Source organism: Mastigoproctus giganteus, chromosome 4 (genome assembly GCF_048544385.1).
Source record: "Mastigoproctus giganteus isolate SK-2022 chromosome 4, ASM4854438v1, whole genome shotgun sequence".
Classification (NCBI taxonomy): Eukaryota; Metazoa; Arthropoda; class Arachnida; order Uropygi; family Thelyphonidae; genus Mastigoproctus; species Mastigoproctus giganteus.
In genome coordinates, this window is record NC_143578.1 from 83,179,136 (window position 1) to 83,206,611 (window position 27,476).

The 27,476-nt window shown below is 37.3% G+C and overlaps 1 protein-coding gene across 2 annotated transcripts in view; it reads left to right on the top strand.

The window, feature by feature from the left end:
• Positions 1–27,476, top strand: part of LOC150086876 (formylglycine-generating enzyme) — a 237,852-nt gene that overhangs the window by 174,433 nt on the left and 35,943 nt on the right. For both annotated transcript variants that reach the window (XM_090371641.1, XM_090371640.1), the window contains exon 7: positions 2,843–2,902. In XM_090371641.1, the coding sequence (XP_090227767.1) occupies positions 2,843–2,902 (60 nt within the window). The remainder of the gene's footprint in view (positions 1–2,842; positions 2,903–27,476) is intronic.

The window sequence follows — 27,476 nt, forward strand, 5'->3', positions numbered from 1 at the left end:
GATCAAAATTATGCTGCTCACCCCAATAATGCTCAGCGACAGCGGAGCGTTCAAAATTAGTGGTTGAAAGAGTTACCTCATGTTCAGAAACCCAATCTTTCAATCTCCTGGCAGACTCGCCTACATAACATCCCCCACAATCTGGACATGTAATACAATATCCGGAACCACTCCGTAGGAGAGGAGGAACGGGTGTTTTTTTACCTTAGAAATAATAGAATGTAATTTTCTTCCTCCCCAGAAGTTGCACATATCGTATGTGGTGAGACGCAAAATCCTACCAAGATGTTCCGACACGCCCGGATCGTCACGTATACATAATTCTGCTCAGTTGACTTTTGCTGTTTTAACCAACATATATTTACTGCAATACACCATTCACTGACTAAGTTGATGAAGAGGCACTTCGTCTCGAAAGCTACTGTATATTTCATTGTATTTTAATGCTTTTATTTTATTTTATATCTGTTTTAGCATTTTGTGTAGATATTATTTATTTATTTTAATTCAGTTTGTCGGTTGTCCCTAGAAAGTTTTGTGATTGCCCTGATATGTTGATTTCCATGAATTTCACTGGAAGGCTTGTTGAATTTGGTCTGCATTCTCTTCCAACACATGAGGATGGCCAGTGGTTTTTCCTTTTGTAGATACAACCATTTTCCTCAAATTGTGTGTACCAATGGTAAATGTTCCTCTTAGTTGGAAGATCAATTCCAAATGTGTACGGAATGTCTGTTAGGCCACTGTCACACATGTCGTCTTTGCAAACTGCAGGATGTAGAATTGTTGTGGAGTTGCCATTTTTGTTAAAAGGACATCCCTGGTGGTGAAAGAGTGAAGCACTTTCCCACATTAATTTCAATCAAACTTTCAGTGTTTTATTAACAATTGGTGCATATTACATGATTGTAGACAGACTTCACATTAAACATATGAAAATGTATCATTCTTTTTGAATTGCTCTATATATGCAAAGAATAAGTACTTGTATGATTATGGTTTCCAGTATAGGAACCTTTCAGTCAAGTTTAGAGGTTATTCATATGCTATACTTTTTTTTTGGAAAGTGGACACTGCATTTATATGAAATCTCTCCTCCAAGATTAGTTTCAAAGTAGAAGTAATTTGGGCTGTATTAAGAATGTGGTTTGCCATACTGTATTATAAAGAGGACAGTAAACTGTGATAGATTAGATTCTGAGTATGCCAGTTTAGACACAAAGGTGGATCTGAGGTAGAAAGGAGGTAAAAGTGAGTAAAGTGTGTACAACTCAGCTAGTCTTGTAAGCATGGTATCTTTTTTTTTTTTTTTATTTGAGTGGAAGTTGGATGGTCAAGCCTAGAGGAGGCAACAAACTCCTTCAGTTTAATCTGAATGAGTTTTTTGCTTCCTTGACTTTGTCAGCTGTTCTCTCATTGATTTATACTTCAACTGATTACAAGGCTTTGTAGCTAGTAAAAGGAATTTTAAAAGAGGTATCAGCTGGTTCCATAGGTAATTTATTTATTTGAAAGGTTTAGCACTTTAATTTCCAGGTATGATAACATGGCTAGGGACCCAGTAGCTTTCATATCCTTAGCTTGATAAGTCAGCATGTTCTGAATATGATCAAGTATTTAGTTAAGATGTTTTCTTGGTTGTTGTAAGGTGAGAATGGTACTGAAAGATAGTGGATATCATATTATGAGGAAAACCGATGTAATTTTATATATTCCTAACTTGCTGGAGATTTAGGAGGGTAGAAGCTGCACAATGGCAGCCTTGTCAATAGCAGTGTACATAGCAATATATTTGGCAGTTAGTGATTTATGAAGCTATTTGATATTCTATTGATAAAGAGAGTAGCTTTATCTCATTATTGAAGAAACAGATCATATGCCGAGAAGAGAAAGCTCAGGAAGAAATTATGAAACTAGCTGTAGGGCTACTGTGGAAAGATTTAGCAGCCAATTATCAACCAGATACTCTGCTTGCATCTTCATGATGTAGCAACCCTGGATATACCCCCCCCTTCCCGTGTGCAAGATAAGATTTAATTAGGTGAAAAAAAGAAAAAAAAAAACAACTGAATTCAGTTCTTCTCTTTCTGGTGAAGATTTCGAAATGCTCTTGCCAGCCAACTCTGAACAGTAGTGCCACTGTTATTAACAAAACTTTGACTCAATATTTTTGAAAAGGGCAAAGTCTGAAATAGTATCTTTCTTGAAGAATCTAAAATCAGTTCAAGTCTAATAGAATATCTAAATGGAAATCCACAGACTGAAATTAGATAGGCTAATGTTTAAAAGCATACTGTATTGGTAAATGACCATATCGCTGTATTTTCACATGATATGTGTATTTTTCCAGTGATTAATTTTTAGTGCAGTGTGGACTTTACAAAAAATCTCCTAAAAATTCTTGCTTTTAGCAAAAAAAATTGTTTTTTTTTGCCTGTTTTGTTCCCAAAATTTCCTGTTTACCCCCTGCTTACAAATACCTGATCTCCATATTTTGAAAGTAAAAAGTTGAAAAGGGCAAAGGGTAAATCATTTTTATTTTTAATACAGCTTTTATAAGAAGAAAAGCTTAATAATTTAGCATGTAATTAGATTTACCACTGTTAGCCCACTGGACAGTTTGCAAAATCTCATGCTCACACTAATGGATCACCTTGTTCATATTCACTGGAGGTTTCTCAAATTTTTAATAATAAAACTGAGGGGAACTTATCTTGAAAGGTAATGTTGAATAGACATAATAGTGCAAAAAAAAATGTCTGGCAGTGGGTTCATGCTAATTCTTATAAACTAAATCTGGATAGACAAAATATAATTTATATTTATTTGATTTATATTACAGGCTGGACCCCCTACTGGAACAGATAAGGTGAAGAAAGGTGGATCATATATGTGCCACAAGGTGAGTAGAAAAATTGTTGATAAACAGCTCAATTATCAACAATTTTGTTGATAATTGAGCTGTTTTATTTATATAAATATTGAGCTGTTTTACATATATAAATATAAATCAATAAAATCTTACCATAGGTAGTATGGTAAGATTTTATTGTATGTAATATGTAATATTTATTACCATATGTAATATTTCTGCCTGTTTACAAAAGTGTAAACAGGCAGAAATATTACATTATAGTATCATGAAATTGACTTCCACAGAAGATTCCCAGTAGACTTTTTGTACAGTTATTCAAGGTTGATAGTTAAAATATTATATAGAATAGAAGCCCTCTTATCCAATGTAATTGGTAAGTTAAAGCAGGGAATCAAAAAAAAAAAAATATATATATATATATATATACACACAGTAAACCCTCGATTTAACGGACCCCGATATAATGGATTTCAGATTTAACAGACCGGACAAATAATAATAGAATAATGTACATATTAATCTCGACCATATTATTTTTTTAGGTTATACAAAACTTCAGTGTTATTAAAAATTAATAATAATTACCTATTTCCATTATTGTTTCGATAATTACCTATTACTTTTATTTTTATAATCAAATTCAGGAAATTGTTTTTTATTCTTTCTGAAATAGCTGTTTTCCCAGATTACAGACTCATTACACTAAACTGCAGGTCTACCGACTCGCTTTGTTTCGGTCTCAGTCTGCCTCAAGCTATCTTGCGGTCAAGTTGTGTACAGTGTTTCTGTGATTTCTGAATTGTGACTTTATTTATTAAATAATTTTGCAATCCTTAGAACAATTTAAAATGGCATCAAGTGATAGAGGAGTTAAAAGAAAGCATGTGAACTTAAATATGGCACAGAAATTAGAGCTAATTGAGAAATTAGAACGAGGCATATCAGTAGCACGTGTTTGTGAAATTTACACTGTAAAAAAAAAAAAAGTTTCTGATATCCGTAAATTAAAAGCCAAATTGCAACATAATTTTATATTGTACAGTACTGTATATTGTATTAGTTTTTTTTTTTTTTCTTTTACATTAAGAACAATTAGTAAAATAATAAGAGGAGTTTACCTCAATATAATGCCTAGAACACTTCCGTATGATACCCTCCAGAAATTAAAACGAAAAAATCAACAACTTACCGGTACATTAGAGTAAAATATAAATTGTTAAATAATCAATTTAACACAATTTAAAACAATTAAAAATCAAATTAACGCAATTAAAAGAATCTAACGAAAATATTCAAAACGATTTTCCTTCCTGAAGCTGACAATGCTCTTCATTCCTGTGATCATGACATACGGTCGAAAAGCATTGTCAGCTTCAGGAAGGAAAATCGTTTTGAATATTTTCGTTAGATTCTTTTAATTGCGTTAATTTGATTTTTAATTGTTTTAAATTGTGTTAAATTGATTATTTAACTATTTATATTTTACTCTAATGTACCGGTAAGTTGTCGATTTTTTTCATTTTAATTTCTGGAGGGTATCATACGAAAGTATTCTACGCACTATATTGAGGTAAACTCCTCTTATTATTTTACTAATATTATTATCAACGTAGAACATATTGAGTAGTATTGACAACGTAGAACATATTGAGTAGCTCTGATTCATACTATCTATTAAGAACAATTAAAAATGCCCCCCCCCCCAGGTTACTTCGATTTAATGGACTTTCGGCATTAACAGACACCCCTTCTCCACTATTAGTCCATTAAATTGAGGGTTTATTGTATATACATACATAACCTTAAGAATTTTAATTTCACTTAAAACATATACATTCATTTACATAAAATCAAGCTATCTTGATTTTATGTAAATGATTTTCACTTAGATAATGAAATGTGATGTTTTGTGGCATAGTTCCTCCACTTTTTTTTTTTTTTATAAACTTATTGGTGATTGCAGAAAAAGTTTTTCTAAGAAATTTTTAGCTCTGAATTTGATTGTTTCTTCCCTCATGTTCATGTTTAGCTCCATTTGTTTCTTCCATTTGTGGTGTATGATTTCTTTATCTATAATTTATTTTTTCAACAAATCAGTGACAATTTGTTGAAAACATTGCTGAATTAACATGTCTTCTTGCTGTAAATCTTCATCTGCATGTATATCAGTTAATAAACTGTATTCTTCATCATGTTCTCATAGTTCAGGATTTTCGTTAGCATTGCCAACCTCAGACCACAGTTTTCTCCAAGATTTGCAATTTTATTGCTAGTGCATTGTAAACACATCTTTGATGTTGATAACTTTTAACAATTATATAAGACCTATATTTGTGGTTTCTTTATTTTTATAATATCGAACTAAAAACTCTGCTTATGTTGTCTTTAGACATTCTTGAACCCTTTGATCCATAGGTTGAATAAAGGATGTTACATTCAATGGTGAAAACATGGCCTTTATGGCCCCCCTCTTTTAAGTTTCTCACAATTTGGGTGAGAAGGAGTGTTACTGAGAAAAAGAATAGCCTCTTGCTTTCAGGTAAGTTTTATGTTCTTCAGTTTCTTTACAGAAGGTAAAAATTCATGAGATGGACTCTGAATCATTCTCTGAATAATTCAGTCCATCTATGCTGATTTTTGTGAGTGCTAGTAAAGATGATAATTTTATAATTTTAAAAGTTATAGGATTAGTTGATTTACCAACAATAAAAAGCTGCAATTTGTATGTTCCACTTGCATTGTTGCAGTCAGCTGCAGTGATTCTTTCTTTGAATTTTCTGCATCCTGGTGCCATAGGCTCCATTTTTTGTCATAATTTTTATAGGTAACATGCAAAAATAAAAATAATAATTTAGACATGTTTTGTCCATATAATTATTAGTCATATGGTGCAAGGAAGCCTGGTGCTTCCGTAGCCAGGTGGGTAGGAGCAGCAGTGCATAGCACACGTTTCTTGATTAGACTGGGGTTCGAGCCAGTGACCACCAAATACGGAGGATGCAGAAAGGTCAGAGAATGACCACCGTATATCCCCGGAGTATATGGCCTTAGTTGCTAATGCTCCTAAAAACCAAATAACAACAACAGCAAGGAAGCCAGGCTTATGCTGCACCAACCAAAAAAAAATTCCGAAGTTACCCTGAGAGAGAGAGAGAGAGGGGGGGATCAGAAGTAGAAAGGAATCACAGAAAGAGAAGAATGATGATTGTAGAGTTATTCTCCAATCAGATTTTCTCTGTTGATAAACGACCCTAAATATTTTGTAAATTTTTGAGCAGCAGGCTGATCAGTAGATGATCTCTTTCCCACTAAAACTCAATTCATTTTTCTAACATCCAAGCCATCTGTTACTTGCTGTGAAACTTTCTGGCTAAGACCAAAGACTTTTCTTTGCTGCTTTTATGAGACTACTAATTGGAGTAGGAATGGAGTGGGAACTACCCTTGTGAAACAGAGGGCAAAATAATTCTAGATTTTTTATAATTTTATTACCAAGTCTTTTACCGTTGTTGTTTTACCTATGTTTAATTCAAAGCAATTTTTCTAGACTCACCTTTATTGAGTCTTTCCAAAGCATCCGGCGCCTCCGTAGCCAGGTGGGAAGGAGCAGCAGTGCTTAGCACACGCTTCTTGATTAGACCGGGGTTCGAGCCCGTCACCACCAAATACGGAGTATGCGGAAAAGTCAAGGAATAACCACCGCATATCCCGGAGCAATATGGCCTTAGTTGCTAATTCTCCAAAAAACCAAATAACAAACAAACAAACAAACCAAAGCATTCAACTCAGTTTTCATGAAAACAACAGCTTTTTTTCCTCACTCATTTCATTAATTTATATAATATTTAATTAAATATTTTATAAATATATTATAAATATTATATAAATTATATAAATTAGTATTAGCAGTGGCCACATGGTGCAAGGAAACCTTATGGCTTATGCTGTACCAGCCAAAAAATAAAAATAAACCTGGGTACGAGGTTAGCCTGTGCGGACGAAGCTCTTCGACGCTCTTGGAACAGAGAAGTTTTTCCTGATTTATTTTCTGATTTATTAGCTTTGTCATATTAACTTATTTTCTAGAGTAGCTTTATATTCCTAGTTACGATACTCAGTTTAAAGTTTAACTTAGACAGAGATTTTGTAGGTATCGGTAACGGTATCAAATCCACGTGTTACAAATTGAACGAGAGGTCTTTTTTTTTTAACCAAATTTAGGCGATTTATTAACCAATTGTTATATCAAATTATCTTCTATAAGCAGATTATAGACCTAGTCAGGATCCTTAGTTTATTCTAAATTGAGATAGCGAGATTTGATAGCTAATCAATACTTACGAGTCCGTAGAAGTACCGTTCATGAATTCCCGCCATTTTTACACGATAGCATAAGCTTAGTGTAGTATAGTGCATAATATAATATTGTCAATCAATTAATCAGTAAATCTATTAATCTTGATAAACTTTATTGTCAATTAAATTGTACTTTTAACTATATATATATATATATATATATATATATATATATATATATATAAATAATGACTTGGTCGAACAAATAATTAATACATAACTGTAGTGGTACACGTGATACGGAAGTTGTATAAAGGGAACTCGTAGAAAACACTAGATACTGAAAAAATAAATATAGCGTTATAACTGTTTTGGGATATAACTTAAGGAATTAATTTTGTTTTGAAATTTTATTGAATAAATCGGAATCATGACTCAGACCAGAGCAACAAAGCAAAAGGCTCAAGCTAATGGGAGTGCTGTGGTTCAGGGGAGAACTGAGGGGGGGGCAGTTGCCCTCTGAATCACAATCTTTTAAAATGCACTGTTTGCTTGATGTTTGCGGAGCAGTCGGGTACGGGACATGATACTGCCAAGGGGGATGTCTTTGTGTGTGTGCACGATGTAAGGAGTGCAAGGAAATCAGGCAACAACTCAGCGTTGTTATGGGCCTTTATGAGAGCTTGAAGGACAGGGTGGATGCCCTCGAAGGAAATAAATTGAGGGGCCCATCAAGCTCTCAGCTGCCCACATCAACGCCAGAGCTTGCACTTGGTCATCAGGCAACACAGAGGCAGCCCCCTAGGCAGAATGCGCTGGTCCCACAGGAACTAGTAGTTGTTGGTGACTCTATTGTGAGCGAAACGGGGAACATGCTTTGTAAAAAGGATAGGTGGAATAGGACCAGGGTATGTCTGCCAGGGGCAAAGGTTGAAGACGTTGTAGAGCGGATATAATCTTTTAAGGGCACAAAAGGTGATATAGTTGTACACGTTGGCACTAATGATATTAAGAGTAGGAGACCAGCGGAATTACTTAGCAAGTACAGGTCACCGTTGAAAAAAAGCCGTGAATTAGGGTTGAATTTGAAAGTGTCTGCAATTCTGCCCAGACACGATAGGAGGGAGTATATGATGAGAGCCTTATCGATCAATTCGGCCCTGGAGGGATTGTGCAAGGCTCAAGGGGTAGAATTTTTTTCAGCCTGGACTGTACTTGTTAACAGGAGAGATTGCTTCTACAGGGATGGGATACACTTAAATAGAAAGGGTGCAAGAATTTTTGCTGATGCTGTCGAGGCAGTGTTAGGTGGGTCAGAAAACTGCTAGTTGGGGGGGATACAAGGACTAATAGATTAACAGTAGCCACTGGCAGAGGTGGAAGTGATTCTTGCACTGCTTCTATTGAAATGAGCAGAAGCCTGAAAAACAAGATGCAGGATATTTCAGAGACTGCTGGGAGTCATTGCGGTACAAGTAAACACATGGGTTGTGTTAGGGTAGCTAAGAATAGAAACAGGTGCATGTATACTTGCATGTACACCAATGCTAGGAGTTTGGTAAATAAATTTGATGAATTTGAGGTATTAGAGATATCAGAGACGTGGTGTCACACAGATATAAGGAATGCGGAACTGGAATTTGGGGAATACAATGTGTATAGAAAGGATAGACAGGACAGGAGGGGAGGAGGGGTTATGCTATTAGTTAAGAAACACAAAGTCCAAGGAAGTGAAGCCAGTTGACATCGATGGACAGGGCAGTGTCGAGTCAGTTTGGTGTGACATAAGCATAGGGAAATCAAAATTGAGAGTAGGAGTGTGCTATAGGCCTAATGACTCTGATGAGTATAATAAGATATTGTACAGGGAAATAGAGTGGGCCAGTAAATCAGAGAGTCTTATAATGGGGGATTTTAATTTCCCAGATATTGACTGGAATTTGTGGATTGGTCACTCGCACACTAGCAAGGCTTTTGTGGATTTATTGGATGATTGTTTTCTACATCAGCATGTTCGTGAGGCAACAAGAGGGAGCAATACTCTTGATCTGATTATCAGTAGTGATTCTTCATGCATTAAGAATCTGCAGACAAATGAACCACTAGGCGGCAGTGATCACAGTGTGTTGAAGTGGGATTTACTCAAGGAGGTAACTACCATCAGAGGTAAAGGGAAGGGTTTTTGTTTTCGTAAAGGCGACTATGATGGTCTGAGACAGTATTTAAATTCTATACAGTGGGACCAACTGATGATGTTACCAACAGCAAACTCAAAATGGGAAGCATTCAAGGAACTAATCTTGGAGGCTACCAGGCTTTACATACCAACTAAGAAATATTGTTCAAGGTTTAGGCCTAAATGGTTGTCAGATGAACTAATGAGACACGTGGCAGAGAAGAAAAATGCATGGGATACATACAAATTAATGGGTGACATTGGAAGCCTATGATAGATATAAGTTGGTCTGTAACCAAGTCACAAAGGAGATTAGGCAGGCAAAGGCAGACTACGAAAAATCCTTGGCAAAGGATGCAACGAAAAATAGAAAAGAGTTCTTTACCTATTTAAACTCAAGAAGGAAAGGGATGAATCAAATTGGTCTACTGGATATTGATGGTTCAACAGTTGAGGATCCTGCTCAGGTGGCAATCTAAACGAGTATTTTGCATCTACATTCACGCATGAGGAGTTATTCAGGAAGGAGAATGATGTAGGTAAAGTAAACATTGGCAGTGAGCTGGATGATTTTGTAATAACTGAGAGGAAAGTGGAGGAGAGATTGTTGAGGATAAACATAAAAAAGGCACCTGGGGTGGATGGGATCTATCCAGTTATATTAAAGGAGGCAGCAAAGGAAGTAAGCAAACCCCTAGCCATAATTATGAGAGCTTCTTTGAACTTAGGGGAGGTACCCTGAGTAGACTGGAGATGTGCAAATGTAACCCCAATTCACAAAGGAGGATCAAAGGCTGACACAAGTAGTTATAGACATGTTAGTTTAACTTCTGTTCCAGGTAAATTAATGGAGGCACTGGTTAAATAAGCACTGCAGGATCATCTAGACAAGAATTCAGTTATAGCTCAAACGCAGCATGGTTTTGTTAAGTGCAGGTCTTGCCTGGCCAATTTGATTGGATACTATGATGTAGTCACAAAAGAACTGGATGCAGGGAATAACTTTGATATTATATATCTGGATCTTAGAAAGGCTTTTGATACTGTTGCACATAGAAGACTGCTGCACAAATTGGAGCAGTGTGGCATTGGAGGCAAATTGCTGCAATGGATAAGGGGATGGTTGAGTGGCAGAAGACAGAGAGTGGTAATCAATGGACATCAATGTTATTAGTGGAGTTCCTCAGGGTTCAGTGTTGGGTCCATTGTTGTTTTCGGTGTTTATGAATGATATTGATGATGGGATATCAAGTTTAATGTCCAAGTTTGCAGATGATACAAAGGTTGGCAGGGTTGTTAAGGACACTACTGACGCTATGCTGCTGCAACAGGATCTGGAAAGGTTGAGCAGATGGGCTGAGAGGTGGCAAATGAAGTTTAACATTGACAAATGTAAAGTACTACATATGGGAAACAGTAACCCCAGAGCAACATATCAACTCTGCGGTACTACACTGACAGTGGTGGAGAATGAAAAGGACCTGGGGGTAATTGTGCAGGCAGATATGAAGTTCTCTGAGTCGTGCAGACAAGCTGCAAGAGTAGCTCATGGTGTCTTGTCAATGATATACAGGAATTTTTCTAGCAGGGATAAGGAGGTGATTATTCCCTTGTATAAGGCAATGGTTAGGCCACATCTTGAGTACTGTATACAGGTCTGGAGACGTCATTTCAAGAAGGATGTAGAGCTGCTGGAACAGGTACAGAGAAGAGCAACAAGATTAGTGAATGGAACAAAGGGTTGCTCTTACGAAGAAAGGCTTAAGTTTTGCAAATTACAGAGTCTGGAGACTAGGCACCGATGAGGTGATCTGATAGAGGTGTATAAGGCTTTGAATGGTTTGAGCATGCTCAATGCCAATGGGATTCTTCATCTTGCTCAAAATAATCACCTCAGAGGGCATAAATTCAAATTGAGGAAGGACGGATGTCGGATAGATGTGCGGAAATTTGCCTTTGGCCAGCGGGTGGTTGGTTGGTGAAACCGACTTTCGTCACTTGTTGTTGAAGTTGATAGCCTAAACAAATTTAAGGCTCAACTGGACAGGTATTTCGAATGAACGGAGGGGTGAAATGGGAGTGGTGTGTTTTTTTTTTTGGCTGATGCTGAATAAGCTTGCTTTCTTGCATCATATGCCTCTACTAATGCTAATGCTAATAAAAAAAAAAAAAAAGAAAAAAGAAAAAAAAATATGAATAGGAGAAAAGGAAACAGACAACCTATGCCTTTCCCTCCTCCCATAGGTAATTATCCAGCTGGCCTCTGAATTTCTCCAAACTGTCAGCCTCTACCACCCATGCAGGTAACTTATTCCAGTAATTTATAACTCTCTGGCTAAAATAAAACTTCCTGCAATCCACTCTAAACCTCTCCCTCCCCATAACTTGAAATTATGGCCCCTAGTTCTAGAATCATTTATAACCGTGAAAATTTTGTCCTCATTCATTTTACTTGGGATGCCTCTCAGAGCCTTAAACACCTCAATCAAGTCTCTTCTAAAGTGTCTAGTTTCCAAGCATTTGATGTCTTCCCTCATATGGATGCCCTTTTGCCAATCTCGCCAGGTGAGTTACCCATCTTTGGACTCTTTCAAGAAGCACAATGTCTTACTTTAGGTGCAGTCTCTGTACTTGAACACAGCATTCTAAGTGTGGTCTAACAGTAGCCTTATATAATTGGATTCATCATCATCATCATCAGCCATTTTCAATCCACTGCAGGATGAAGGCCTCTCCAGCAACTTTCCAGTTCCTTCTGTTTTGAGTACTGGCCATCCATTTACCACCCAAAAACTCATGAATTTCATTTATCCATCTCCGGCTTTGTCTTCCAGGTTTTCTTCTAGCTCCTCTTGGGTACCATTCTGTTATTTTCTTAGTCCATCTGTCATCATGTCTTCGAGCTATATGTCCTGCCCAAGACCATTTGAGTTCTTTAGTTTTGATAAGAATGTCCTTTACTTGAGTCTGCTGCCTAATCCATGTGTTTCTCTTCTTATCTAACAGTCTGAGTTTCTCTTCCATTCTTTTGGTGAGTGCCCAAGTTTCACTTCCATAAGTCATGGTGGGGAGTATACATTGATTCACCCCCAGGGGCTCACATCTGGTGAGCATGGGCTTGGCACACAAAGGGTCCTAAGCTGGATATCATCATTCTTCCCTTTCTTGGTGATTCCTTTCTACTTCTGACTCTCTCCCTCTCTCAGGGTAACTCGGGAATTTTTTTTTTTTGCTGGTGCAGCATAAGCCTCAGGCTTCCTTGCACCATATGGCTAATAATAATAATTATTATTTTACGTTTCGGGCAAACTGGGATATTGCTCTTCAGTATGTGACTATATTTCCTGAATGCTATCCATCCAAAATTTATTCTTCTGTTGACTTCCAGCCATTTATCATTATTACAGCTAATAACTTGTCCCAGATAAGTATATGACTCCACCTTTTCAATTACTGCTCCTTCAATCATTATTTCCCTTTCCGTGGCATCATTCATCATTACTTTTGTTTTAGCCATATTCATCTTTAGTCCAAAATCCTTACTAACTGTACATAACTGATTAAGATTTTCCTCTAATTGTTTGGGATCGTGGCTTATGACCACAATGTCATCTGCAAATCGTAAATGGTTTAGGTACTCTCCGTTCACATTGACTCCTTTCTGCGACCAGTCTAATCTTCTGAAAGCTTCCTCAAGGGCAGCAGTAAACAGCCTCGGAGATATTGTGTCTCCTTGTCGAACTCCTTTCTCGATTTTAAATTTGCTACTGTCTTTGTCTAGTCTAATAAAGGATGTAGCACTCTCATATATTTTCTTCAAAATCATAATATATGGAGTATCTATGCCTTGTCTTTCCAGTGCCCGAAACATTGCCTTATGCTGTATGGAGTCAAATGCTTTTTCATAATCCACAAATGCCAGGCATAATGGTGTTTTAATTCATTTGCTTTCTCCATTAGCTGTGATATTACGTGAAGGTGATCTATAGTTGAGAATCCTGTCCTAAAGCCAGCTTGCTCTTTCGGTTGATTCTCATCAAGTATTCTTTCTAATCTGTTAGTAATGACCCTTGTGAACAACTTGTAGATTTGGGATAACAAGCTAATTGGTCTATAATTTCCAATTTCTGATTTATCTCCTTTCTTATGCAGCAAATTACAGAGTCTTGACTATGATTGCATTATTCCACTGCTTAGGCATCACACCTTTTCTAATGCACTTTGTGAAGAGCCTTGCCAGTTTTTGTGTTATGTCTCTTCCTCCCAATTTTAACAACTCTACAGTAACTTCATCTTCCCCAATGCATGTTCTACCTCATCAGGAAGAATATCGGGTATGTCGTATGTGTTGCTGCTTTGCAATCCATCTTCCCCACTGCTGGTATCATTCCCTCGCTCCTTGTATAATACTCTATAGTAGTCTTCTGCTATTTGAATTATGCCTTCTCTGCTGTTTATAAGTACACCATCGCTATTCTTCAGTTTCAGTATCATTTGTCTTTCTGTATTACTGCTCATGGCTGCTGATTTAAATCCTTTGTTTTCCCTTAATGCTTGTTCTACTTTTCTTGTGTTAAATCTTCTTATGTCCTCTCTGAGTCTCTTTCTAATGGCTTTGCATAACTCAGTATAGTCAATTTTCTCCCTGTCAGTGTTTTTCTTGCTCTTCATTTGTCGTCTTCGGTTCATCACGACAAGTGTTTCTTGACTAATATTTTCTTCTTTGGATTTCTTTTTCCCTATAGGTTTCTTGGGCTTTATCACTTTCAGAAAGTTGTAATATTCTTTGTCGATATCTTGGTCCTGAGCAGTCTGCAGAAGCTCAAACTTGTTCTTAAGTTTCAGTACATACTGCTTTTTCTCCTCTGTTATCTCAAAGACCTTTGTATTATTTACTCGAGTCAGTTTTTTCCTTTCCTTTCCTACATCTATATCAAGTGTACATCTTTCCATTCTGTGATCACTTCCAACATTTACCTTATTCAGGATGGTAACATCATTCACAATATATCTTCTGTTAGTGAGGATGAAGTTGATTTCATTATTGGATTATATAATCAGATTATGACGTCTTTATCTCTACTATCAATTGTTTGATAAATCATCGATAGGACACTATGGGCTTTCCTTGCAACTTGTCTACAATGCTCGGAGAACTTGACTGTATCGTAACACCCAAGTCCCTTTCCTTCACTACCGATCTTAGTTCAACTCCACCAAGTGTATAAGTTATTTTGGGGTTACTGTTCCCCTTACACTTTTCTGACCATCCCTGAAGTTTGTCTAGGTCACTCTGAAGAAGTTCTGCTTGGCAGTGATCATTAACTACTCTACCTATCTTTACATCATCTGCAAATTTAGACATTACGCCCTCTATCCCTTCATCGATGTCATTTATGAAAATCAATAACAACAGTGGCCCTAATACTGATCCTTGGGGAACCCCATTTCTTACATCAACCCAATCTGAGGAATAACCATTTATCACAACCCTCTGCCTCCTGTCCTGAAGCCATCCAGCGATCCATCTAAGGATTTTCTCTATGTAGTACGCTCATGTGGTATCAAATGCTTTTTCGAAATGCAAATAAACTATGTCAGAATTATTCCCTAAGTCCAGCTCTTGAGTGACCCTGTCAAAATAGCTAACCAGATTAGTTAAACATGATTTTGCCATTACAAAACCATGTTGAGTATCCTTCAGAATTCTATTTCTATTCAAATGATCCTGAATTCCACCCTTGATCACTGTCTCCATGATTTTTCCGACTACCGAGGTTAGACTGACCGGCTGGTAATTTCTCACATACAATCCAACAGAATCATTCCCGAGTCCAGTGATGGTCATTGACATAAAGGATTTTTCTTCTGTAAATATTGATACAAAGTAACTGTTGAGTTCATCTGCAACTTCAGCTGGGACATCTAATACTATCCCAAGTCCATTACATAAGGGTGCAATCTGGTTTGTCCTTTTCTTCTTTGCATTAATATATGTGAAGAATTCCTTATCCCCCACCTTTGCTCTCTTTGCCAGCGATTTCTCATAATCTGCCTTTACTAGCCTAACCATTTCTGTGGCACTATTACAGATAAATATGTAGCTGTTATAGGCTTCAGTACTTTTTATTGCTCTAACTTTTCCATGCCATCTTTTTCTGCTCTACCACCCAATCAAAAGCAACTTCCTTATTCATCCAACTTGGAATCTTCCTCGTGGAGTATTTTTTTTTTAATAGTATACTGGGGGTTCTGTCCCCTGCTTGTTTTTTTGCGTGGCTTTAGGCTGAGGTCTTTTATTCCATTTACATCACTTTAGTTCAAGGAAGTTGAAATCAAGGGATTTAAGGAAGAAAACTTTAGAGCTAAGTGATAGTTTTTATTGTTACAAAACAGATTTCATCTCAATTCATAATGTATCTTTGAATAACATTCTTTATAAGTTTAGGTCTTTTGTCAGCCCATTGTATGTGGATCTCGAAAGAGCTAGATATAGTTGTCTGTGACCGAATATGAAATCTCTGCAATCGACCACGAACAATCCGATGAAGTCTGTCCCTTTGACTTATTTATTGTCATTGCGAATGCTACTCTGACAGGGAACTCGAGTCTCTTCAGAACAAAAGGCATATCTGTGTTCCCTCTCATGTCTAAGGTGATCCTAGGAATATGCACAATCTCTCCTTTCTTGTCGCCGGTGAGGATCTCGCAGTAGAGAATGATTCGTTGTATCTGCCTTACGATCAAGCAGATTCCATTACACAACCCACATTCCGGATGAGCATCACCAAACAGCCCTCTTTCAACTGCAGATCGTGAGGTGGAAGTCCAGAAGGGGTCAGACCATTGATGGATAACTTGAAGGGAGGATTATGGCTTTTCCTAATTTGAAAGGATCTGTCAAGTTCAATAGACTGTTTAGAACGTGTTCTTTGACCCCAGACATATGTTCCACACTGATCTTATTTTGATTACACCTTATATAAAACAATCGACTTTTCTCTACTTTCAGATGAGCCATTATGATATAATGCCGAGTGAGCCTCTTTCAAATACAATATCTGATTCAATTTTTAGTCCTTTCGGAATGTCAATCTGTTCACGTAATACTGTAAGCCTTCTTCTCCTTATGGTCATTCTGTTTCAGTGCGTAACTCCATCCCGTTTCTCCACTGGAAAATATCGGGTCTAAATGAGGAAATTTCAAACTCATTATCTTGTTTTTCTTGATTGCTTGTCGGATAGACTTGCAGGCCTATCTTTTCTGACAACTCTCCGTCCTTTGACACTATAATAGAAGCCAGTTCGTTACAGGTAGGTTTGTTGTAAATTTGTGGGTGGTCTCTAGGATTGCTGTAGAATGCCAAACACTTCTTTGTCTTCGCCAGATTCATGCACTTCATAAAGGGTTTTAAACACCTTCGTGTATGGGTTTTCGTTCATTATACTTTGAATGATTTCCAAGACATCAGTCCTTTTCACTCTTTTAGGCCATTTCATTACTGCTTCTCCGTCGTCATAAATGTAGATTTGGCTGAATTTTGGAACGTCTCTAATGGACATTAAACTTTTTGTTCCTTTCACCATGACACCTCCTTGTATTATATAAGGGCCGCCACCACCTTGAAAATCTGTGTTTTCGGCATTAAAAGACATGGAGGTGTAAAGATTGTTGTAGACGCAAACGTTTTCTCACTTTTTCCTTGTTGTAAAACAACAGTCTTTAAAGCATCTGGATAGGTATTTGCCATTGGAAAACATACCTCTCTGCCATGACAAATTAAATTTAAATTATTTTATTAGGGTTACCCATAATTTAATACACAAAACCGTATTTGTGTCTCTGAAAATTGCATATTCTCTGGTCGATTTGCCTGCTTTGCTGGACGAAAAAACCCCAGTTTCTTGGGGGGGGGGGGACCTTGCTATCTACGCCGGAGACCAACTAACTCAGCCACGGAGTGAAAAAAGCCACTAAAGTTCCTTGCATCATCGACAGGATTTGAACCTGGATTTTTTCCAACCAGCGTGGGGAGGATGGTGATGATACCACTATGCAACCCGTGGAGACTCCCTCTGTGACAACGTGAATGTGCCGCTCTTTTGAGTTCACCGTAATGTTGACATTCATCTACCATATCACGTAAATTGCAATATCATACTCCAGTGGCTTCTTCTTTATCAGGATCGTCTGAAGATCTTACATTATGTCTGAGCCGTTTAACAGTTTGCCGAGTTTCAGCCTGTTTTTCGTCCATATTAGCTTCCTGTAGCGTTGATTTTCCACTCGCTCCGTTGTCATTCTATCATAAGTTCGTAACCTCTCAGCATGTTTCTCTCTATATTTCCGTGAAGACACATGACAGCATCATTTTTTCAGAATCAGTGATTGCCAATCTAGGTCATGGCATTGTGTTAATTACTACGTTAGTAAGTATAATTAGCAAATCAAATGTCACGGATTCCAGACACGCACACCTGTACAAACTATACAAATATTTAAAATATTTACAAAATACTAAACTATTTACATATATACAAACTATATCAAGTCCCTTCATAAGCTTTCATTACAATGGAACATCAAATGATGCTGGTCATGGTCATGTATTAGACAGCGAACGTGGGCACGAGGTTGGTGAACGTTATGGAGGCTCGAATTGCACCGCCCTCTTTTCCCATTGGCTTGAATAAATATCACTAGGAGGAAAACTTTTTAATGTATAGAGAGAGAGAGAGAGAGAGAGAGAGAGATAAGCATTCAAGGCTTCTGTGATTAATGTTTTAAAGGTATACCATAATTAAATTGTATTTGCCCTCTGTGAGATTTCTATCTATTTAATAGAGGCCATGTAGCACTTTAAGGCATCATAATTTACTTTTCTGAAATTATAACCTATTCCTTTGCCTTTTACTGCTGCTACCTCTCTCTTCACCATCCACCGTAGAACTCCGTGAACACTTCCTGCTGCTGGTTCTTTACTGTCGTCAGCCCTATTATGCTATCTTGTTAATGGGTGATGATGAGGCCTAGAGTATTCTTTTCTCTAGTACTTTATATGACATGTTGATACAAATAAAAATTATCTAGTTGATTTAAAAATTGTCTCCCATTTACTCCAATCAATTAGAGGCAAATTAAAATCACCCATAATAAGACAGTGATGCTTACTTTCCAATTCTATTTGCATGTAGAGGCTCTCATCATAATCTTCACAATCACCTGGCCTGTAGATTACTCTCATATCTTTGCTTCCAACTATCTCACACCATGCAGATTCTATACTATCATGTGAAATGTCTGAATCCAGGAAAACTTTCATAGTGCTCAGGCTGCTTTTAATAAGAAGCACGACCCCACCATCCCTTCTATCCTTCCTAAATACATACCATACTGAAACTCATCCCCTATCTCCGTGTGACACCACATTTCCGTAAGCCCTACTATGTCAGCGTTACTTGTGCTAACCAGCAGTTCAAATTCACTCATTTTATTGAAGACACTTCTGACATTACTGTATAAACAGTTAAGACTTTGTGTTCTTGAATAGTTAACTACTCTGACACAGCCCTTAAAGTTATTTAAGCTCACTTCTCTAGCATTAGCTATCAGCTCATTTGGAACATTTCTTCCCTCAGAACACCTTGTTAATATGTTCTGTTGGGGTAACAAACCCAACACTTGCACATACTTTGACCAATTATATCAGATAGGTGCATATCTTTATAAACCTTGTCCCCCCCCCAAACTAGCAGTTTCCCTGAAACTTTAAGGTATACAGGTCCCTTTAAGGAACCTATAAGGTGAAAGAATATTTGCTGATGCTATCGAGGCAGTGTTAGGTGGGTTGGAAAACTGATAGGTTAACAGTAGACACTGGCAGAAGTGAAAGTGATTCTTACACTGCTTCTATTGGAATGAGCAGCAGCCAGGAAAACAAGTTACTGGGGATTTCAGAAACTGCTGGGAGCCATCGTGGAACAAGTAAATACATGGGCTGTGTTAGAGTACTAGGAATAAAAACAGTTGCATGTACACCAAGGAGTGAACTATGCATGTACACATGCTAAACTCCTAGCATGTACATGGTGTACATGCTAGGAGTTTAGTAAATAAATTTGATGAATTTGAGGTGCTGGTCAAAACATCACAGGCAGATATTGTGGGCTATCAGAGACACAGTGTCACAGATATAAGGAATGCAGAACTGGAATTTGGAGAGTAAAATGTGTACAGGAAGGATAGATGGGATTGGATAGGAGAAGTTATGCTGTTAGTTAAGAAAAAACATAAAATCTAGGGAAGTGCATCCAGTTGACATGAGTGGACAGTGCAGTATTGAGTCGGTTCGGTGTGACATAAGCACTGGGAAAACCAAGTTGAGAGTAGGGCTAATGACTCTGAGGATTACAATGAACAACTGTAGAGGGAAATAGTGGGCCAGTAAATCAGATTGTCTTATAATGGGGGATTTTAACTTCCCAGGTATTGACTGGGACTTCTGGGTTGGTTACTAGCACACTAGCAAGGTTTTTTGGATTCATTGGATGATTGTTTTCTATAGAAGCATGTTTGAGAGACAACCAGAGGGAGTAATACTCTTGATCTGATTATCAGTTGTGATTCTTCATGCATTAAGAATCTGCAGATAAAGGAACTACTAGGTGACAGTGTGGTGATGATGTGAGATTTACTCAAAGATGTAACTACCGTCAGGGGTAAAGGGAAGGGTTTTTGCTTTCATAAAGATCACTGTGATGGTCTGAGACAGTTTTTAAAGTCTATATGGTGATGATGTTACCAACAGCAAATTCTAAACGGGAAGAATTCAAGGAATTAATCTTGGACGCTACTAGGCTTTTTGTCCTAACTACAAAATACTGTTCAAGGTTCAGGCCTAAATGGATGTGAGATGAACTAATGAGACTGTGGCAGAGAAGATAAATGCATGGGGTGCATATAAATCATCGGGTGACACAAAGCCTATGGTAGATATAAACTAGTCTGTAATAAAGTTACAAAGGAGGTTAGGCAGGCAAAGGCAGATTACGAGAAATATTTGGCAAAGGATGCAAAGAGTTCTTTACTTATGTAAACTCTAGAAGGAAGGGGATGAATCAGATTGGTCAAATTTGATATTGATGGTTCAACTATTGAATCCTGCTCAAGTTGCTGACAAACTGAATGAACATTTTGCATCTACATTCGCACAAGGAGTTATTCAGGGCAGAGAATGCCAGAAGTTTATCAAACTCTGGCAGGGAGCCAAATGATTTTGTAATAACTGAGAGCAAAGTGGAGGAGAAACTGTTGAAGTTAAAATAAGAGAGGCACCTGAGGTAGATGGGATCTATCCATTATATTAAAGGAGGCAGCAAGGGAAGTAAGCAAACCCTTATCCATAATTATGAGAGCTTCCTTGGACTTAGGGGAGGTCCCCATGGATTGGAGGTGTGCAAATGTATCACCAATTCACAAAGGGGGTTCAAAAGGTGATACAAGTGACTACAGATGTGAAAATGTGACCCCTAATTCACAAAGGAGGAGGATCAAAGGGCGACACAAGTAATTATAGACTTGTCTGACCAATTTGATTGGATACTATGATATGGTCACAAAGGAACTGAATGCCAAAAATAATTTTGATATCATATACTTGGATTTCAGGAAAGCTTATGATACTGTTGCACATGGAAGACTGCTGTACAAATTGGAGAGGTATGGCATTAAGGGTAAGTTGCTACAATGGATAAAGGGATGGTTGAGTGGGAGACAACAGAGAGTGGTAATCAATAGACACTTCTCTTCGTGGACAAATGTTGTGTGGAGTTCCCCAGCATTTGGTGTTAGTTTTGGGCTGCATCAATGATATTGATGAAGGTATATCAGGTTTAATGTCCAAGCTTGCAGATGATACAAAGGTTGGCAGGGTTGTTAATGACAGTAAAGACAGTATGCTACTCCAACTGGATATAGATAAGTTGGAAAAATGGGCTGAGAAGTGGAAACTGAAGTTTAATATTGACAAATGCAAAGTACTGCATATGGGTAACAATAACAGAAGAGAAACATGCCAACTGTGTGTTACTACACTCAGGGAAGTGGAAAGTGAAAGACCTTGGGGTAATTGTGCAGTCAAATATGAAGTTTGCTGAGCAGTGCAGACGGGCTGCCAGGGCAGGTCATGGAGTCTTGTCAAGACTCCATGGCAATGATATATACAACAAGACTCCATGACAATGATATATGCAGCCTGACCATTGCGTTGTATCCGTTATACAACGCAATGGTCAGGCTGCACCTAGAGTACTGTGTATAGATCTGGAGGCCTCATTTAAGGAAGGATGTGGAGTTGCTAGAACAAGTACAAAGAAGGACAACAAGATTGGTGAAGAGAACAAAGGGGTGCTCTTACCAAAAAAGGCTTAAGTTCTGAAAATTGCAGTGCCTGGAGACTAGGCACCTGTGAGGCAATTTGATTGAGGTGTATAAGGCCTTGAATGGGTTGAGCAAGCTGAATGCTGATGGGATTCTACTGCTTGCCCAGACTAAGAACCTGAGGGGGCACAGTTTCAAATTGAGAAAAGATGGTTGTAGAATAGATGTGTGGAAATTTGCCTTTAGCCAGCGGGTAGTTGATTGGTGGAACAGGCCTCCATCTTTTGTTGTGGAAGCTAATAGCCTAAATAAAATTAAGGCTGAGCTGAACAGGCATGTGAAATGCGTTTTTTTTTTTTTTTTTGGCTGATGCTGCATAAGCTTGCTTTCTTGCATTGTATGCCTATGCTAATGCTAATACTGTTGTGCATGGAAAACTATTGTACAAGTTGAAGCAGTATGGCATTAAAGGCAAATTTCTGCTATGGATAAAGGCAGTGGTTTTCGACCTTTTTTTAATAACGGCACCCTTAAATAATTTATTTTATTTTGCAGCACCCCCACTCAATTTTCTGCCTTTTCGATCTGATTCTCTCTCTCCCTGTCTATATATATATATATATATATATATATATATATAGTCATATAAATTAGAATAATGTTTAAAATAATGAAATAATGGCAGCAGTACGGCAAGACAAGAGCAAAAAAACAAAATTAAACCTAGATTCAAATCTAACAGGGAGGGAAGAGAAAGGTAACAAGAATAAAAATATATTGCAACGGAAACTCTAAATTAATTTTGAAAATCTAATTATACGAATAATAATTCATTGAAATTTAAAGCCAATTAAATAGAAATTTAGCAGTGCCCCCTCTGATGGGCACCAGGTCCAAATTTATGTGAAATATCACCAAACAGAGATTTAAACCATTCACAATAAAACAAAACAAAACAAAAATAGAAAAAATAAACTGACCATTATGCCCCATCTCAACAGAGGACCACAAGGCCAATAATGGTCAGGGAATCGCTGCATTTCGAAAGCTAAACAAATCGCTGCAAAGGCAAAACGATCGCAAGATCAGTGCGCCACACCGATCCCCAGATCGAACCGCCAGTGCAGGGAATTGAACAGCGATGGTCCTGATGCAACGAAAATCAAAAATAGAACAGACAAGAGCACTCCAGTACAAAGCCACACTACTGACAAAAGTAAACTTAACCCGTTTATATAAACGAATAATAAACTATAGATGGCAGTACAGGCGCAGCGTTAGCAATTCGCCCAATACTATCATGTGACATAATTATATTTAAATAATGTTGGAAAAGAAGTATTACTTAATAAAAATAAAAAGGAGGGTACAGCACACATCAGAGGCAGCAAAAAGCGTATTCCTCTACACTATGCCTGAAATATAGTCATATAAATTAGAATAAGGTTTAAATTAATAAAATGAAATAATGCCAGCAAGACAAGAGCGAAAAAACAAAATTAAACTTAGATTCAAATCTAACAGGGAGGGAAGAGAAAGGTAACAAGAATAAAAATATATTGCAACGGAAACTCTAAATTAATTTTGAAAATCTAATTATACGAATACTAATTCATTGAAATTTATAGCCAATTAAATAGAAATTTAGCGGTGCCCCCTCTGATGGGCACCAGGCCCAAATTTATGTAAATATCACCAAACAGAGATTTAAACCATTCACAATAAAACAAAAATAGAAAAAATAGACTGACCATTATGCCCCATCTCAACAGAGGACCACAAGGCCAATAATGGTCAGGGAATCGCTGCATTTTGAACGCTAAACAAATCGCCGCAAAGGCGAAATGCTCGCTTTGAGGAAATAACATGCTGTTAGTGATATTCTGAATGGTTCCATACTCCTCAAATTTATCCTGCAAACAAGTAATTGTTAAACATGGTGCTTTCATTCCATATCTTGATTTCCAAGTATGCTGAACTTCATTGACATTTTCATATTTCCAGTACCATTTTATAATTGCCTTTCTTTCTTTCTTCAAATTGGGTACTCTCCATTGTTTTAGAGGTGTCTATAAATAAAACAAAAATTAAATTGTTGTAAAAAAAATTGTCTATTTTTAAGCTATAAAATGAGTTTAAGAAAATTAAATTGGTGCATATTGTTTATAAAATATAAATTTTTAAAGTGTGTATACATAATTTTGAAACACCCTGTATATATATATATATATATATATATATATATGTATGTATAAAGTAGTGGCTCCTAGGGCTTTAACTACTTCTTCAAAGGGTCGGCAGCCAAAACTGTAGGAGCCACCACAATAAGCAGGTTCTCTGTTTCTGTTATGATGTACACGTGTGAAATGTATAAATCATAGCCGACCCGACAGAGACCAAAAAGAAAGGAATAAAATTCAGGCATAAAAATAAATAAATAAATAACTAAAATAATGCCAATAAAACCTTATTAAAGAAAAAAGAATAACAGTTTGAAATCAAAAAGACCAATATGGTACAAAAATTAAACCAAGTAACTGTAGATTATGGGATAAAGTCAGGTTAAAGCCCTAAATTGCAACAATATGCAATAGTGACAGTCTCTTTGCTGACAACATTAAACAACTCCATGATAAATTGCTATGCAATAATTTTCCTACAGCATTCCTCTACCATCATTTCAAAAAAGCAGTAAATACAAAGGGTACTAGGAAAGTTTTGCAATACAGCTTTGTTTATTTAATTTTTTCAAAGTAATTTCCTCTACATTCAATACACCTCTCCATCCTCCGAAACCAATCTTTAAACCAGTTCTGCCAAGTTTCACTAGGGAGTAAAGCACACTCGTTGTCCCAAGCCCGTAGAAGCTCATCATCACTGGAAAACCGCCTCCCTTTTAGCTTCATTTTCACATGCGGGAACAGTGCAAAGTCGCAGGGAGCAAGGTCTGAACTGTAGGGAGGGTGCTCGAGAAGTTTCAGTCCTGTCGTGGTCAAATATTCGGTGCAGGCTTTGGCGCAGTGAGCTGGAGCATTTTCGTGATGGAGGTACCAGGTGTCCATTCTTGACTTTGGCCGCAGGTTCTTCATAGATCCAATGACTTTAGGCAGGCATTGTTCAGTATACCACTTAGCTGTGACTGTCTTCTGCATGTCCAAAACGACACGTTCCACAATTCCACTCGATTTTAAAAATACAGCTATCATTTTCTTCTTTACAGATCGGGATTTTCTGACAATTACGGTTGTGTCGTCATCATCAAAGACCCAAACTTTGTTTTGAGCCTTGGTCGACAGATCGTAATAGTACAGCCAAGTCTCGTCACCTGTCACGATGTTGTTCACATACCGAGATTGTCCCTTATCAAACTTTTTTAACATCTCCCGGCACCAAGTCACACGTCGTGTCATCTGCTCTTCAGTCAGTTGATGCGGCACCCAGAGAGAACAAAGTTTCTTCACGTGCAAATGATCTTGCAGAATCAAACGAATTGCTGGTGCATTTAGGCCCAAAGTATCCTCTATCTGTTGGTAGGTCACTCGCCTGTTTTCATCAAGCATTTTCCTCACAGCAGTAACGTTTTCCTCCGTAACTGACGTTCGTGGCCTTCCCGGCCTCTCAGAATCCTCCAGAGTGAAATTTCCCCTTTGGAATTCTCTATACACCTGAATATCGTTGTACGATGTGGACAACCATCATCTAGTGCAAGAGTCATTCCTTCTAAGCACTGGTCTATGGTTAAACCACGCACGAAATTATACCGCAAAACTGTCCTTATCTCATTTCGTGACCACGATGCCATCGCAAGCACTTTACACTCTCACTACTAATGAATAACTGAGCCCATCGACTTGGCGTGGCAGCTACTATGCACGTATGAACATGTCTCAACATGCAGCAACAAGCAGCTTCCTGTGATTCATTGTTGCGTCATATTACAAAACTTTCCTAGTACCCTTTGTATTATAAAATTTAAAAAACTTAATAAGAAAAAGTTCAATCGATACCACATTTTCAGCATGTTTTGTTGGTCCCTCAAAAACTTTTAAGATTAATCATAGCTCCCCCCCCCACCAGAGAAATCTGTTCATATAAATGAAAGTATATTTCACACATTACTCTAGAATGAAAAGTTGGATCTAGATCAAATTTTCAACCTATGTGTTGTTGGTCCTTTAGAAAATTTCAGATCCAGTTACGATTTCATGGCCCTCATTTCTTCCCCCACCCAAAAAAAAAAAACCAGCATAAACTGAAGTGTTTTTGCATTAATTGATAACAGAAATGTGGAAAGCTACCAAATTTTCAACATATATTTTGTTGGCCCCCCCTAGATGGTTCTAAGTTCACTTCGAATTTCATAGCATTTCCCCCCAGTTTTACCTACAGAAATATTACTATAAATTTTGGAATTGGAGTGCTGATTTATTTCAAAATTTCAGTGCTTGCTTAGAGTATTTTAGGAATCTTTGTAACAAATTTTCATGTTGATGGGTTTACTTATTTTGTTTTAAATTATGAATTATTACTATTTGATAACATGCCGGTAATGTAATACATACATTAACTAACTTGTTCTGTATTGTTTACTTACCTGCATTTCTTACCTTTGAAAAATCCACAGGATTGAGGAACATTGCAGTCTGGAGTGGAGTATATGCTTAAATTATAATAAATAATACTTGCACTTAACATTTTTAGCATATAAAAAAAAAATCTCATAGTTATAAACTACAAGTATATGACCAAATTATTTGGACACCCTTTGACAATTGTTGTGGAGAGGTGTTGGCTGGTTGGGGTTTTATTGCTGCTTAGTAACTAAGACTATAGGTGACAAAACTAGGTCATATAAAAGATAATAGTTAAGATTTCAGTGACCTAATCAATTAGGTCAATATGTAAAAAAAAGGTATATTTTAAATATGAGTGAAAAGTTTTAATAATTTTAAATAACTAAAAATGGCTGAAACATGGTCATTGTCGTATAAAATCTGACTGGGTGTATAAAGCTCAGTCAGATGACTAAAAGCTAAAAGTACTAAGATGGAAAACGTGTTTGTGTCTATAATGTGAACACTTGAATAAAATGTCATACAGTTAAAAAGGTATCACAGAGCTTACACATAGGGGGAGTCATCTGCCCTCAGCAGAAATGAATGCATAAGATGACTGGGTTCTATGCAGAGGCAAGTAAGAACAACTTCCTCTCTGTGGTGGTACTTGCATACTCTAGATTTCCAATGTTTCACTACAGGCTTTATCTGATATAGCTTGTTCGTGACCTGCCCAATTGTTGCTACTGGAAGGGTAATCTATTGTGAAAGTAATCTACTGGGAGTGTATTCCTTTCCTATAGTTTGTATAGGGATTAACAGATTACGGTTTCTCTGCAGCCAGGTTGTCACAACCTTGATCCCAGTGTTGCTTCATCCAGCAAAAACAGATGTTGAATGAACATTCAGAAAGAGAACATAACAAAGGTTGGAGCTGGGTCACGAATGGATAAAGATATATCCATTCCTGATATATGTGCCCATGAGTCGTAGGGTCTGCTGCCATCTCATCCCCGATAAAGCCTGTAGTATACACCTTTGGTAATTGTGGGTTTTAATGTAGCCCAAGTCTAATTCTGTAGCATACAACTCTGCTGAGTTGCATTTGTAAGGAATTTTCTTGGATATAGTGTTATCAGGGAAGATGGCAGCAGACCCAACTCTGAATAACAGCCATCAGTGAAGACAGGCAAG